The sequence below is a fragment of the Mastomys coucha genome, unplaced genomic scaffold, assembly GCF_008632895.1.
Source record: "Mastomys coucha isolate ucsf_1 unplaced genomic scaffold, UCSF_Mcou_1 pScaffold19, whole genome shotgun sequence".
NCBI classification, from domain to species: Eukaryota; Metazoa; Chordata; class Mammalia; order Rodentia; family Muridae; genus Mastomys; species Mastomys coucha.
The window spans coordinates 16,825,542-16,840,448 of record NW_022196901.1 but is presented as its reverse complement, the minus strand read 5'-3'; the positions used below and the strand labels follow the sequence as shown (position 1 = coordinate 16,840,448).

Genomic DNA, 14,907 nt, shown 5'->3' with positions numbered 1-14,907 from the left:
CTGTACTGAGAATATGGACCATGGCTCTCTGTACTGAGAATGTGGACCATGGATCTCTGTACTGAGAACGTGGACTGTGGGTCTCTGTACTGAGAATGTGGACTGTGGGTCTCTGTACTGAGAATATGGACTGTGGCTCTCTGTACTGAGAACATGGAATATGAATTTCACTCTGTGTAAATTTCTGTTCTGGAACTGTGTGGCTATAAAACTTTTTTGAGTCTCAATGGCCTTGTCAGTTAAATGGGAAGAATTACAGTACTTGCCTTCCAAGTCATCCCATCTCATTCCTAAGAGCCTGGTCTTTATCCCTAAGGAATATAATGAAGGGAGTAACTGCCAGTCGAGGCCTGCATGGCATAATGGCTGGCTCCTAAGTGAGTGTTAGTTGTCAGCACGTTTTAGTCACTTTTCTTGTTACTGTGACATAATAATTGTTAGAACAGCCCTAAGGAAGTATGTGCTTAGTTTTGGTCACAGTTTGAGGTTGCAGGCCATCATGGTGGAGAAAGGGCAGCAACACAGGCATAAGACAGCTACTCATGCTACATTCACAGTCAGAAAACAGAGAGATGAATGCCCAGCGCTTGGCTCACTTTTTCATTTTTATATTGTCTAGGGACCCCAGCCCAAAGCATGGTGCCTCCTACACTAAGGTTAGGTCTTCCTGTTTAAATTAACCCAGTTTAGAAACTTCTTCACAGAAATGCCCAGAAATAAGACTCCATGGATCCTAAATCTCATCAAGTAGATAGTCAAAATTAACCATCATGGAGGACTTTAATTGAGGAGCCATTTTAGTACCTTCAACTCAGTTCTAACCTGGGCATTTTCTTTCCTTGGCTTCACCTCTTTTTATTGCAGTTCTGTGCTTTAGTAGTCATCCCAAACACTAAGCAGATGCTCGGGGAGCATCCTCTGCTCTTTTCTGTCCTCCATGCTTACACCAGTGTGTTGAAGACCAACTTGTTTAATCTTCTTAGTGTTCCTTAAAGCAGCTGTTGTGTTTCATGACCACTGCCACTTTTTGGCACAATCATCCCATCCATTCATTTATCCCTTGACACAAACTGCATTTGAAATCAGGTGACCCCAACTCCCCAACATAGTCTGGCTTTCAAGGCCCTCTCCAGACTGTCTCTGCCCCCTCTCCCTCTACACTCCCTTTACGTCTCTCTTTCTGCATGACCTCTCTCTCTTCCTGCATGACCCCTTCCTCTTCCACTTTCTCTCATTCTTCTTGTCTTTCTGCTGGTTGCACCAATCTCAAAATGTTACTTAAATCTTAATCTCAGATCTTGGGCTTCTGGTTAACTTAATAATTTTTTGAGTTCACAGAGGTCTAGAATTTTTTTTAATTGCAAAACAAGGTTTTAAGATAATCTACCAACAACTCTATTTTATATTCTTTTTCACTCAAAATTGTTACTCATATCATGGATAATTTTTTAAAAAAATATGTGACTGTTTCTCCAAAAATATGTGTGCATGAGTACGGTAGGACAATGAGTCATGAGGTTTAGTCACTAAGGTCCTGTTATTGACAGCTCATGAATGAATCAGTCTTACCTGAAAGAGTTCTCTAAGTCATAAAGATATATTTTTGTTCTGATCCTATTCAATTTATTTTAGGATAGGAAAGAGGATAAGCTGCTGTAAAACACAAATCAAATTGAAGTGAGGAATGAGAAGGAGGGAAGAGAAAAATAATTGCTAATACTGCTGGCTTCTGTGGATAATTTAGCTGCTTTAAATATTAAGTAATCTTTTATATTGATCATAACGATTTCCTGAATATGGGGAGAACTATTTTCATTCCAAATTTATAACATTTTTGGAAGTTTAATTATCATACTTGAAGGTCAAATGGTGCTTTATTGCAGTAAAATACAAAAAGTAATAAAGAAATTATTCCTGGGGAGATGAAAGTCTTGGTTCATAGCTCATTAAATACTAACTCCACAGACCATGTCTAATTTGTCATATTTAGCTTTAGAAATTTAATACATTAGAATTTCAAATTAGGTGAAAAGATACATGAGACAAAACTACCTTGGGCCTTTGAATTCCAAAATGATTTAGGAGGAAAAGTTCTGATAGCCAAATGCCTGCATGCGTGTGAAATGCCTGTTGTGTGCGCATGCACACGTTTGTGTGTGTATGTGTGTGTGCATGTGTGTGTGTGTGTGTGTGTGTTATTGCTTATGTGATTCAAAGATGGTATTAACCACCCAGTGATATCAACAGTCAGTTTAACTTTAGACATCTCTTTTTTCTTCTCAGTGTATTAAAATCTTCATTATACTGAATACTCCACTCAATAAATGGGCTGAAATTTAGTAGTGCTTTGGAGACACATGCTGACTGAAAAGCTTTCTTTTAAAATAAACCTCTGGAGACTAAGACCATCCTCAAAGGCGGATAAACTACAACCTAGCGTGCCTAAGCTCCTGTGATTGGGTGGGATTCCGATAGGCCCAAGCTGTAGGTTCCTGTGATTGGGTGGGATTCCGATAGGCCCAAGCTGTAGGCTCCTGTGATTGGGTGGGATTCTGATAGGCCCAAGCTGTAGGCTCCTGTGATTGGGTGGGATTCCGATAGGCCCAAGCTGTAGGCTCCTGTGATTGGGTGGGATTCCGATAGGCCCAAGCTTTAAAAGAGTGTGAACAGATTTCAAGTTTTGATTTTCGCTGTATTGAATGGCTTAGTTTTTGTTCCCACTTTTTGAGTCGTACCGATTCCCCAATAGATACCCAGTACAGAGCTCCCTCCTGACTCTAATTCAGCCTTGTCCAATGAAAACATAATGTGAGCCTTATATAATTTTAAATCCTATAGTGCCACATATAAGTAACAAAAATAAGATAGTCAATATGTCTACTTAACACAGATTACATAAAATTTTAAATATTTCAATATAATGTAGACAATACAAAATGATTATTAAGACATTTAACCTTATTTTTTCTTGTGCTAAGACTTGAAAATCTGGAGTGTGTGTGTGTGTGTGTGTGTGTGTATGTGTGTGTGTGTGTGTATGTGTGTGTGTATGTGTGTGTATGTGTGTGTGTATGTGTGTGTGTGTGTATGTGTGTGTGTATGTGTGTGTGTGTATGTGTGTGTGTGTGTGTGTTATATGTGAAGTGCATTTAAGTATTAGAATATCTTGCTTATTTAAGATTTTATAAATTTTCAGTTAAAAGTAGCTTCATAGGCCTGCCTCTCCTTAACTTCTTAAAACTCTTCAAAAACCAGGTTAAGTGTCACAAAAGCTCATTTTCCTTTTTATTTACATATTGACAAAATTTGTTCATGTTTTCTTTTTTTAAGAAAGTTGATCTTATGTTGAAGCAAAGCATTTGTGTATTTCAGAACTATGTACAAATGAATTTTTTTTACCAACCTAGTATTGATAATATATAACTTATAGGGATAAGGTATAAGCTGAAAAACAATGTCACAGGACAAAGCTGGGATTGTTTTCTAAGGTTTTGTGACAGTTTAGCTGACACTAGAATGTACAAGTTAAAATCTAACATTCATTCAGGTAAGGGAATGTGTGCAGTCATGTACATTTCTAGTTCATTTTATTTCTCTGTGTGTGTGTGTATGTGTATGTATGTGGTGTATATGGTATGTTTGTGTGATGTGTGCGTGTGTGGTGTGTGTGGTGTGTGTGTATGGTATGTTTGTGTGATGTGTGATGTGTGTGTGTATGTGGTGTGTGTGTATATGTGTGTGTATGTGTGTGGTGTATGGTATGTTTGTGTGATGTGTGTGCGTAGTGTATGTGTGTGTGTGTGTGTGGTGTGTATGGTGTGTGTGTGGTGTGTGTGTGGTGTGTGTGTGTGTGTGTGGTGTATGGTATGTTTGTGTGATGTGTGTGTATGTGTGTGGTATGTGTGTATGGTGTGTTTGTGGTGTGTGTGTGTGTGTGTGTGTGTGTGGTATGTATGGTATGTTTGTGTGATGTGTGTGTGTGTATGGTGTGTGTGTGGTGTGTGTGTGTAGTGTGTATGGTATGTTTGTGTGATGTGTGTGTTTATGTGATGTGTGTGTATGTGTGTGTGTGTGTGTGTGTGTGTGTGTGGTGTATGGTATGTTTGTGTGATGTGTGATGTGTGTGTGTATGGTGTGTGTGTGTGTGTGTGTGTGTGTGGTATGTGTATGGTGTGTGTGGTATGTGTGTATGGTGTGTATGGTGTGTTTGTGGTGTGTGTGTGTGTGTGTGTGTGTGATGTGTATGGTATGTTTGTGTGATGTGTAATGTGTGTGTGTGTATGGTGTGTGTGTGGTGTGTGTGTGTATGGTGTGTATGGTATGTTTGTGTGATGTGTGATGTGTGTGTATGTGGTGTGTGTGTATGTGTGTGGTGTATGGTATGTTTGTGTGATGTGTGTGTGTGTATGGTGTGTGTGTGGTGTGTGTGGTGTGTGTATGGTATGTGTGTGGTGTGTGTGTGTGTGTGTGTGTGTGGTGTATGGTATGTTTGTGTGATGTGTGTGTGTGGTATGTGTGTATGGTGTGTTTGTGGTGAGTGTGTGTGTGTGTGTGTGGTATATGCATGTATGTGAAAGCCAGGGGCCAGCAGCAGCTATCTGGCTCCATTACTCCTCTCCTTATTTTTAAGATACAGCCTCTCACTGAAGCTGGAACTCCGTGGTTCAGCTGCATGGCTGTGCAGTACCCGGACCTGCCTGTCTCTCCTCCATTGCTGGAGTTTCAGATGTGCACCACCACCTTGGGCTCTTTATATGGCTGCTGGGAAGCCTAGCTCAGACCCTCACTCTTGTTCAGCAAGCACTTTCCCCACTAAGCTATCTTCCTAGGCTATATATTTCTGGGTTTGAAGTTTCTAAGTCAAGCCTGGTATCATAGCAGATAACTGTAATCCCAACACTTGGAACTTGAGGCGGGAAGATTGCTGTAAGTTTGAGGGCAGAGTGGGCTACGTAGTGAACTCCGGGCAGTCTGGACTACACAGCGAGACCCTGCCTTGTTCAGTTTCAGCCCCAATTCTTTGACTGTTCCTTCTCCCTGGAGCCTTCCTGCCCAGCCTGTGCAGGCACAGGGTGACACGGGAGAACAGGAATCAGGGTGCCACAGTCTGTCTTTGATTCTTAGATATTTGGCAAATATTCCTTTTGTTTGAAGAAAACCTTCATTCAGAGTTAAAAATTCAGTGAGCCATTGTAGAACCCTTGCAACTTAACCAGTGAGCAGTAACACATACACAGAGCCTTGAACTATATTATCTTCTATTTTGTAAGAGTTCCATAGTTGACTTTAATATTTTTAATCACGGCATTTGTCATAGAATCTATCCTTTAAAAGCACACAGAAATATCTTCAGTATGCATTATATGTTAGTTATAAGACATGCCAGTCTTATTTTTAAATGCTGTTAATTTGAATTCTTAGTCTGGCATTACCGACCTACTTCCCATTGTGGGAGAAATTGATTTTTATATCTTGTTGAAATTCTTCTTTGATAGTTAGAAAAGACTTTTGAGTATGTGTCAGGAAGTCTTAGATTTAGGTAGTGAATTGACGTTTCCTCAAACTTGGAAGCCATTGCTGGGCAGGGAAGCAGTACCTGTCTACAGTGTGAACTGGGCAGGATCCTGTCTGCAGTGTGAACTGGGCAGGATCCTGTCTGCAGTGTGAACTGGGAAGGATCCTGTCCGTCCATACTTGTTACTTTGCCTTCCTTCACATGCACATTTGAACATACCATCCTTCACCTTTTGCTCATAGATGTTCAGAAGGTCCTTGTATACTTGTGATTAATCCCACAGATGTCCTTAGCTTCCAACCCTATAATCTTGTGTGCCCAGTGTTTGATCTCCTACCCCTTACTCTGAATATTTCATCAAGTCATGCTGCACCTGGGCTCACCACAGGCCATCTTCTTCCCTCCTCTATCTCCATCTGTCTTCTTCTGCTAATATTTAAAAACTCAGCAGGGAGAGCACCTTCTCCGTGAGCCTTCCCAGATACCCTCATTTCCTGGTCAGCCTCGTCTTGGAATCCCTCTCTTCTCTGCGGCTGCAGAGCACCCTCTGAACACAGTATACTCCATCACAGCCATGGCCCCCTGACAGTCACCTCTTTTAGGGGATGGAGCATGAGATGGGCTTTTGTTTCCATTACCAGAATGGCCAAAACAGCTCATTTCATCATATGGGTGCTCAGAAAGAGCTGGCATGCTGCATTTATGTTGTGAGCTTGCAGGATACTGTGCCTGTAAAATGAGGGGCTTTTTTTTTTTAAGGAGGAACCATAACTTTTAAATATAATGAGCAGTAAGTTGGGCATCTTATTTTAGGATGTTTGTTAGCATTTCCCCCTTAATCCTGTGGAGTAGACAGCCCCTATCCATGTGAGTTATCTCCTGTAATCTGAATTCCTCAGCTGTGTTTGGTCATGACCAGCTAACCATTATTTCTCTCTATTCTTCTTTTGTTCCAGCTCCCACAGAGGCCACTGCTTACTTGCACCTTGGTAAGTGTTAAGGCTCCAGTGCCGTTAACTTACTACTCGGTTCCCTGCTCAGCCCAGCCCACCCCTTCTCTGGCCATGTGAGCACATGCCCTGGAGGGGAAAGTCTCAGTGGGTCTGGGTCTCTGCCCTTTCCTGAACTCGGTTCAGGTCCAGACTGTGCTGGAGCAGAGAGCTGCAGGGGAAGCTCCTGCACCACTCCTCAGAGGTTCCCTATGCCAGCGCCCTTACCTAGAAGCCTGTTCAGTGTCACCTCATGGCTGAGCAGCCAAAGGCAGAGTTCTGCCTGCCCATCCAACCAGAGCACAGAGGCAGAAGCCATGGGTGTGGATAAACTCCTGTCATTTTAAACTTAAGATATCTGCTCAGATTCTTAGGTTGAAAAAGAGAAACCATTCAATTAGTTTCTTCTAACATTAAAGGGAAGCTGCTAAGTGATTCCTTGCTTTAAAAGAAAATGCGTATTTGCTAATAGTACCATGCACTCTGTGGCCCCGCCAATTCAAGGCGAGGTTATGGGATGGTTTAAAGCACAGATTCTGGAACTGAGCTGCCTATGTTTATCTCACCTTCACCACTTGCTGTAAGTTATGACATTGATAGAGCAACCTGTCTGCTCACGTGTAAAACAGAATCAGTAACAGTACCTACCTCCCTGGGTTGGCATGCAGATTAAGAGAAATTTCAAACTATATAGTTAAAGGCATGACATTGTCTGGTGATAAATACAGAATGTATTTATCCACTGAAGGAAGGTTGTCTCTATAGAACAAGGAACATGAAGAGTTAAATTTATCATGTTGTGTCAGCAAAGACTTATTTTAAAAACCAATTTCCTACTTCTGCAATTTAATAAAAGTGAAGGAATCACCGTATGCCCCATCCTTCCCGTCTCTTACTGGGAGCCTCGGATAGGTCCATTATTTGTCTCTCGGGCTTTTCCTTTCGACCTACAAACCCAATTAATTTATTTTTCTCTTTGGAAAACTCTGCCTTGAGAAGCTTTGCTTTTATGTAATGCCACAGCTCAGGGCTCCTCTTGGCAGATGAACATAACTGCTTAGAAGCATGCCTCTGGCAGCCAAGACAGGCTGGTGACCCGCCGTGGTGCAGCGGAGTCTTGGCCAAGCTGTGACCTGAGAGAGCTGTACCCTGTAGGCTTATCAGACACTACATCCAAGAGCTTTGAGGAATCATTAAATCCCACCCATGCTCGGAGTCTATCATTGGGCTCTCTCCAGTGTAGAGCCAGGCTCTCCCCGTTCTCCTGCCTCAGGCTTTGGGGAGGAACAGCCAGTACGCCTAAGTACATGCGGATTTGCTGGTTTCCATGGTTCATTATGTGCTTGCCTGCTGGCATACCTGTTATTCAGGGGTTGCAGACTGCCATGGGTGGGATGTCACCAAAGAGAATTTGAAATCATCTTCCCTGATATTTGGAAGAGATTTTAATTACCCAGCAAGTTCAGAGAGTTGTGTGACTGAGCCAACAGCAGAAAATATCAACTTTGAAAACTACAGAAATTGTTAAGGGTCTCTGTTAGTCAAGTGACATGATTTTAATTTCTCTGAAAACTGGCTAAATCAAACAAAATCGTAAAGAAAAGAGCTAGAGGATTCGAGGATTCGTGTTACCCAAAACATCCTGGGCAAGCCTCAAAAAAAAAAAAAAAAAAAAAAAAAAAAAAAAAAAAAAAAAAAAAAGAAAAGAAAAAAGAAAAGAAAAAAGAAAAAGCCAATGAGAATGCTTAAAATAGTAATTAATTTCACCTTTCACACTTATGAGCATACTTATATTGAAGCTGTCCATGAAACCATTTTTGTCTCTTTCTGCCAATCCTCTTTTCAGAGTAAGTAGGCACTTTACTGTGTATGAAGATGCTCTTTGACATGCCCAAAAGACGAAATCTTAAAGACAGGTGTTGACTACAGACAGCTGCACAGTAGTGGCGCTTGCTGTATTACCACCAGGACCACCATCCTAGCAACCCTGTGATACAGCCAATTTAAACTGACTCTATAGTTACACATATACATCAGTTGTACATATAGAGAATATTTCTCCATGCAGTTCTGATGGGAACAAAGTTAGCAACTAGATGAATAGTGAGCAAATGGGTGGAGTTCTAAAAATCAAGCCAAGGCAATAGGGTCGACAGGAAGGACAAGAGAAAATGGGTCAGAAGAGTACATGGTCACACTTTTGGTTGTAGTAGGAGCCAGATTACTCTGTTGTTCATGCCTTAGTCAGCAGAGGCAGGTTGTCCGGGCTGTGTCTCTGTAGACATGGATAAATATGTGTCGGGGATGAGTAGGTCTGTGTGACCTCTCTTCATTGCCCTTCCTACTTGTGACCGTTCACCGGTTTCTCTTTTGTGGGCTCTGGTATTCACTTTAAGAAGTATAAACAGCAAAGCCTTTGCCCTCAGCATTAACAGTCAGAGCAACTACAGTCAACCACGTATTTAAAAGTCAGTTCTCATTTAAAGTACAGGTATTCTTCATAGACGCAGCATGTTGACACTCACAGCTAAATCCCCCTCTGTAGTGTAATTCTTCTCTAAATACTTTCTTTTTCTCTTAGCTGAAATACACAGTGACAGTGTGATTCTACGAGATGACTTTGACTCCTACCACCAACTGGAATTGAACCCCAACATCTGGTAAGTTACAAGAACGTGTTGAATTTTGAGTTGTGAAATGATGGTGACTTTGTTTAATGAAAAGTTTTTCTCCATGAAGGGTCAATACCTGAATATTCAACAGCTCTTAAGAACTAATATATTGGTGGGAATGGTTAACTATGGACCATACTTGTATACTCAACTGCTCTTGAGTACTAATGTAATGGTAAGAATGGCTAACTGCCAATGGACTGCACTTATATTCTAGAAACAGCTCCTATTTTGTTTTTTCCTTAAAATCAAATGTAGGCATTCTTCAAATTCTTGAATGTGTTTGGACACATTTTAGTTTTATGATATTTTATATGTTATTCTAGTTTACTTTGCTGTTGCTGTGATAAATACCGTGATCAAAAGAAACTGAAGGAAGAAAGAGTTTATTTAAGTTTACACTTCTAGGTTCATCACAGAGGGAACTCAGGGCAGGAATCTGGAGGCAAGACCTGAAGCAGAGGCCATGGAAGAACACTGCCTCCAGGCTTGTTTCCAGGTTCATGTTCAGCTGCCACATATAGCAAGGCACCTGCCTAGGGAAGCTATTGCCAACACTGGGCTGCCTAGGGATGTTACTGCCAACACTGGGCTGCCTAGAGATGTTACTACCAACAGTGGGCTGCCTAGAGATGCTACTACCAACAATGGGCTGCCTAGAGATGCTACTGCCAACACTGGGCTGCCTAGAGATGCTACTGTCAACAGTGGCTGCCTAGGGATGTTACTGCCAACAGTGGGCTGCCCTGAGATGCTACTGCCAACACTGGGCTGCCTAGAGATGTTACTGCCAACAGTGGGCTGCCCTGAGATGCTACTGCCACCAGTGGGCTGCCTAGGGATGTTACTACCAACAGTGGGGTGCCCTGAGATGCTACTACCAACAGTTGGATACCTAGGGATGTTACTGCCAACAGTGGGCTGCCTAGAGATGCTACTACCACCAGTGGACTGCCTAGGGATGTTACTACCAACAGTGGGCTGCCTAGGGATGTTACTACCAACACTGGGCTGCCTAGTGATGTTACTGTCAACAGTGGGCTGCCTAGGGATATTACTGCCAACAGTGGGCTGCCTAGAGATGCTACTACCAACACTGGGCTGCCTAGGGATGTTACGGCTAACAGTGGGCTGCCTAGGGATGTTACTGCCACCAGTGGGCTGCCTAGGGATGTTACTGCCAACAGTGGCTGCCTAGGGATGTTACTGCCAACAGTGGCTGCCTATGGGTGGTGCTGCCAACAGTGGGCTGGGCTCTTGTACATCAGTTAGTAATCAAAAGTGCCCCACAGGTCAATGTAATAGAGACAGTTCTTCAACTAAGGTTCTCTTTCCGTCTGTGTCAAGGTGACACAGATCTAAAATCATCATGCTACAATGTATCTAATAGTTAGTGGTGAGTGGGAAGGGGAAATGTCTTATCCAAAGTGGCAGATGGCTTCATTGTAACTTGAAATAGTTTCTCATATTAGCTGGATATCATTATTTACACTCCAGCCTTTCTTTAGAATGCTTTTAAGTATAAATTCTATGGGATTTTGAGGACAAAGAAATAAACTCAGGTTAGAAACTTTTGTATATAGTTTGATATCTTAATTTGTTGAGAGTGTTTATGTTTTTGCTGACCTTAGAATAGGTCTGTCAGTCTGCAGTTATCTGGAAGAATATATGAATTTGGGGCTTTATTTAATATAGAATATGATTATATGGATAAAGAAGAGTTTTAAAAGATGCTAAACATTGAACCTGAAATGAAAACCCAAGTAATACTCAAGGTTGGAAAGTAAATGACAGTTACCTTGAATGTCAGCATTTGAAAACACTCAGCCTTGTGTTTATTTTTCCTGTTTTAGCAAATATTTTATATTCCAGTGACACAATCAGTTAGCATGCTGTAGTCATACAAATAGTTAGCAGTAAATTTTTAAGTGGAATTTCTTAAAGTTGTTTGATGGTTTGTATATGCTTGGCCCAGGGAGTGGAACTATTAGGAGGTGTGGCCTTGTTGGAGTTGATGTGTCTCTGTGGGTGTGGGCTTCAGACCCTCATCTTAGCTGCCCGGAAGTCAGTCTCTTTCACTAGCAGCCTCCAGATGAAGATGTAGAACTCCCAGCTCCTCCTGCACCATGCCTGCCTGAATGCTGCCATGTTCCCACCTTGATAATGGACCAAACCTCTGAACCTGTGAACAAGCCCCAATTAAGTGTTGTGTATATAAACTTTCCTTGGTCATGGCGTCTGTTCACAGCAGTAAAACTCTAACTAAGACAAGTTGCATTTCTCTCAGGTAGTTAACAGTAATGGTTTAGAGACACATCATACAAAAGTTTTAAATTTTAAACAGAAATCCTTAAATGTAATAAGAGTGGGACCTAGAAGAGGACAATGCCCCCGGAGGATTTTCTTAGAGAAAGAGGCCCTCAGTTTGAAGTTGAAGATGATACATGGATTACTGGAGCTTCAGTAGTGGAAAGGGGGCTTTTATGTCTTTTCTAGAAAGAGATATGAGCCCAAATAGTGTAAAACAGAATAAAATACTGCTAACCCAGACAGACTCATAGTGTTTTCTAACTTACATATTATTTAAGAAGGCAATGAATCAACAAGACTGTTATTCTCTGGGGGAAAATCCAAATATAAATGTCTTAAAATAAATAGAAATTTTTATTAAGAAATTTTATTAAGAAAGGCAAAAATAAAACATTTTAAGTACCATGTTTGACCAAGAAAAGTTCTTGCTTTTCTTTTGATATTTATGTTTTTGTATTCCATTAATATAGATGTTAGCAGATGATTGTTTATTTCAAGGAAAACTTATTTCTGCCAAGTTAACTCAGTTTCTTCAGTTTTCTTGACAAATATAAAATGTGACTTTTATGTGATTCAAATCTGTTGGTTTTTTTTTTAAATCAATAAAATGTGATTGATTTTACTTCAACCATTTTCATGATTGATTGGGTATGATCTTTCCTGGCCAAGATTATGGATTTTATGTCTCTTTTATTTAAGCTATAATTTTTCCACTCTTTTTGACACCTCTCCCTTTTTGGCTTTTCAGAACCATGTACTTTTCTACCATATGTGCTTCTGGGTGAGCTTGCTTCTACTTGATGGCCACAACCCTCTCACCTCATTCATTCATTCATTCATTCATTCATTCATTTCTCCGCTCCTTCCTTCCTTCTTCCTTATTTTCTTTCTTTCTTTCTTCAAAAAAAAAATAGACGATGGCAGTCCTATTTGAGAAGACATTTTATCAAGCTAGAAATGGTGCAGTCTCTGCGATCAAGCTGGTCTGGTTTAACTTCTGAACACAGCTTGCTTACTGAGCACCCTGGGAAGTCTGAAGAGCTCCCTTCTTCCCATCACCTCCATTTCCTGTAGCAAAAAACCTGAAGCATTGAGAAATGAGGGAACATGACAGAGGTGCTGCAAGGGACAGTGTTCATCAGAGTCCATCCCTCCCCCAATCCATCTCGCTCCCTCCCTCCTTTCTTCTTACACTTCTTCCATCTCTACTTTTTTTCCTTGCTACCCTTCCTCTAGGCCATCTCCCATATTTTTCTCCCTCCTACATTCCTTCCCTCCTTTCTGTAATGGTATTTATACAATGAACTATGTTTCTTCTAAACCCTGACAAGAGTCCTAAAAATAATGTTAATCTATTCACTGGAGCCCTTCAGTCTTGCTTGTCACATTTGCATGGAAACAAACTCTATGAATGAGTGGAAACAGAATAGCAACAGAACCACAGGGAGGACAAAGCATCACTAGGGCTGGGGGCCTTAAACATAACACCATAAACTCAGAACTCACGCCCAGGAAGATCAGATATTCTAGTTTAGTAGCGTGTGTATGTGGGCATATGCATATGTGTTTGTGCACATGTGTATACATGCAATGAGAGTGTACATGTGTGTAGAGGTCAGGACAACCATGGGTGTTCGTCCTAGCTTCCCACCTTATTTGAGACAGGGTTTCTTTGTTGTTCTTTGAGGAGTATACCAGAGTATCTAGCTTGTGAGCTTCATCAGGTTCTCCTGGTTCCTCATATATTGATGTAGGAGCATTAGGATGCAGCCATACACCACTGAGGATTTGAACTCAGGCTTGCTTGCTTGACAAGCACTTTGCAAAATTGAGCCATCTCTCCGGTGCCCACAGTCTAATATTTTTAAGAAAGTAGCAAAATCTCACCTTGCTTTGAAGCCTTCTGGATAGTCTTCACTCTCATGAATCTGTTTCGTTGGTACATATATGCCTCAGATGAGACCCTTGTCCTGTGTAATATTGTCTTTGAGTCTCTTTATGCTCCAAAAATCAAAGGCTGCTGGGAGCCTGGTGACAGCATGGAGGCATCCTCTTCCCTGCCACCTCTGTCTCTGTGCCCATGCCACAGGGCACCAGAGAGGAGCCCAGTGCCACCTCTGTCTCTGTGCCCATGCCACAGGACACCAGAGAGGAGCCCAGTGCCGGGTGTGGCCCTTCACCAACATTCCCACAGCTAAACACCTTACCAAGTCAGCTGCCTGAAAAGGCACCCATGATACTTTCATGTGTACTCCTGTGGTTCTAGAAGCTTCATGACCATTGTTCAGTTTATAATTCCTATGGACAACTGAAAAAGTCGGAAATAAGCTACAGTTGTAGTTTAATCATTTGTGTGGACAATCAATGGAGGAGAAATGCGGAAACCACAGTGAGGGCTGCCTAGTTTTAGATCCACTTTAAAGCTCTGCCATTCACTTATTTTCTATTAATTTCTCCTAATATCCATTTTCAGTCACTTCAAGCAGATTTTTACTGTCTTCTTTGTTGTCTTATTACAGGTAACTACACATGAAATAGAATAGAAAGTGATATTCCTATTATGAACAAAGAGACGGGGCTGTGGCTCTGCCAGGTTTTTGATGGCCATGGTGTAGAATCAAGAAACTTGTTGTGCATGAACATATTAGTGAGTGAACCGTGTACTAAATGACAAAGATTTGAACTGATTTAAAAAGTGACCCTTTTATTGTGTGAGAAGATCAATCAATAAAAGAATATAAACAACAATAAGTCCTTTCCCTTTATATTGAGAGTTGCTGACTATGATAGTAGTTTCTCTGTCCTAGAAATTATTTATACAAACACAGTGTAGTTATAAATTTCAATTGCAAGCATAGATATCGGACAGTGATGCTTTCTTTACTCTTCTGTACTCCCATTTAACTATTAACCCCTAATTTCATACAATTCTGATTTGTCCTCTCCCATCTGTCTAGATTTAAATAAGTTTCAGGAGTCATATTAGTACAATGGTAGGTGATACATAGGGATGCCCCTCTGATGCCCTGACGTGCTTCTGCATATGCCCACCAAGTCCTATGCTGTCAGCTCTAGTCCTGGGCAGTCTCTGCTTCTATTCCTACATAAAGGCTTAGAAATTCCCCTCACCAGAGAAAGGGGGGTGTATCCCCAAGATACCTCCTATTCTCCAGGCAGCAGTCATCCTGCCCCCTAGGGTGCACTGTGCTTTGCCCCCCCCCCCAAGCCTTTTATCTCTCCTCTCTGCCTCTCACTTGTTTTGTTTGAGAGTTAAGTTAGGAGTGAAGAGAGCAAGCAGGCAGACTGAGGGGTGGGTCAGACTTGAAAAAGACTTAGTTTCCCTTTGCCTGGGTGGTGGTCACATGCAGGTCTTCCTCTGAATGACAGCAGTATCCTCAGCAATTCCTTAAGTGTCTCTGAA

The 14,907-nt window shown here is 41.5% G+C and overlaps 1 protein-coding gene across 2 annotated transcripts in view; it reads left to right on the top strand.

The window, feature by feature from the left end:
- The window catches only part of Reln (reelin), a 457,134-nt gene that overhangs the window by 185,093 nt on the left and 257,134 nt on the right, over positions 1-14,907 (top strand). For both annotated transcript variants that reach the window (XM_031380095.1, XM_031380094.1), the window contains exons 5-6: positions 6,472-6,504; positions 9,086-9,164. In XM_031380095.1, coding sequence (XP_031235955.1) covers positions 6,472-6,504; positions 9,086-9,164 — 112 coding nt within the window. The remainder of the gene's footprint in view (positions 1-6,471; positions 6,505-9,085; positions 9,165-14,907) is intronic.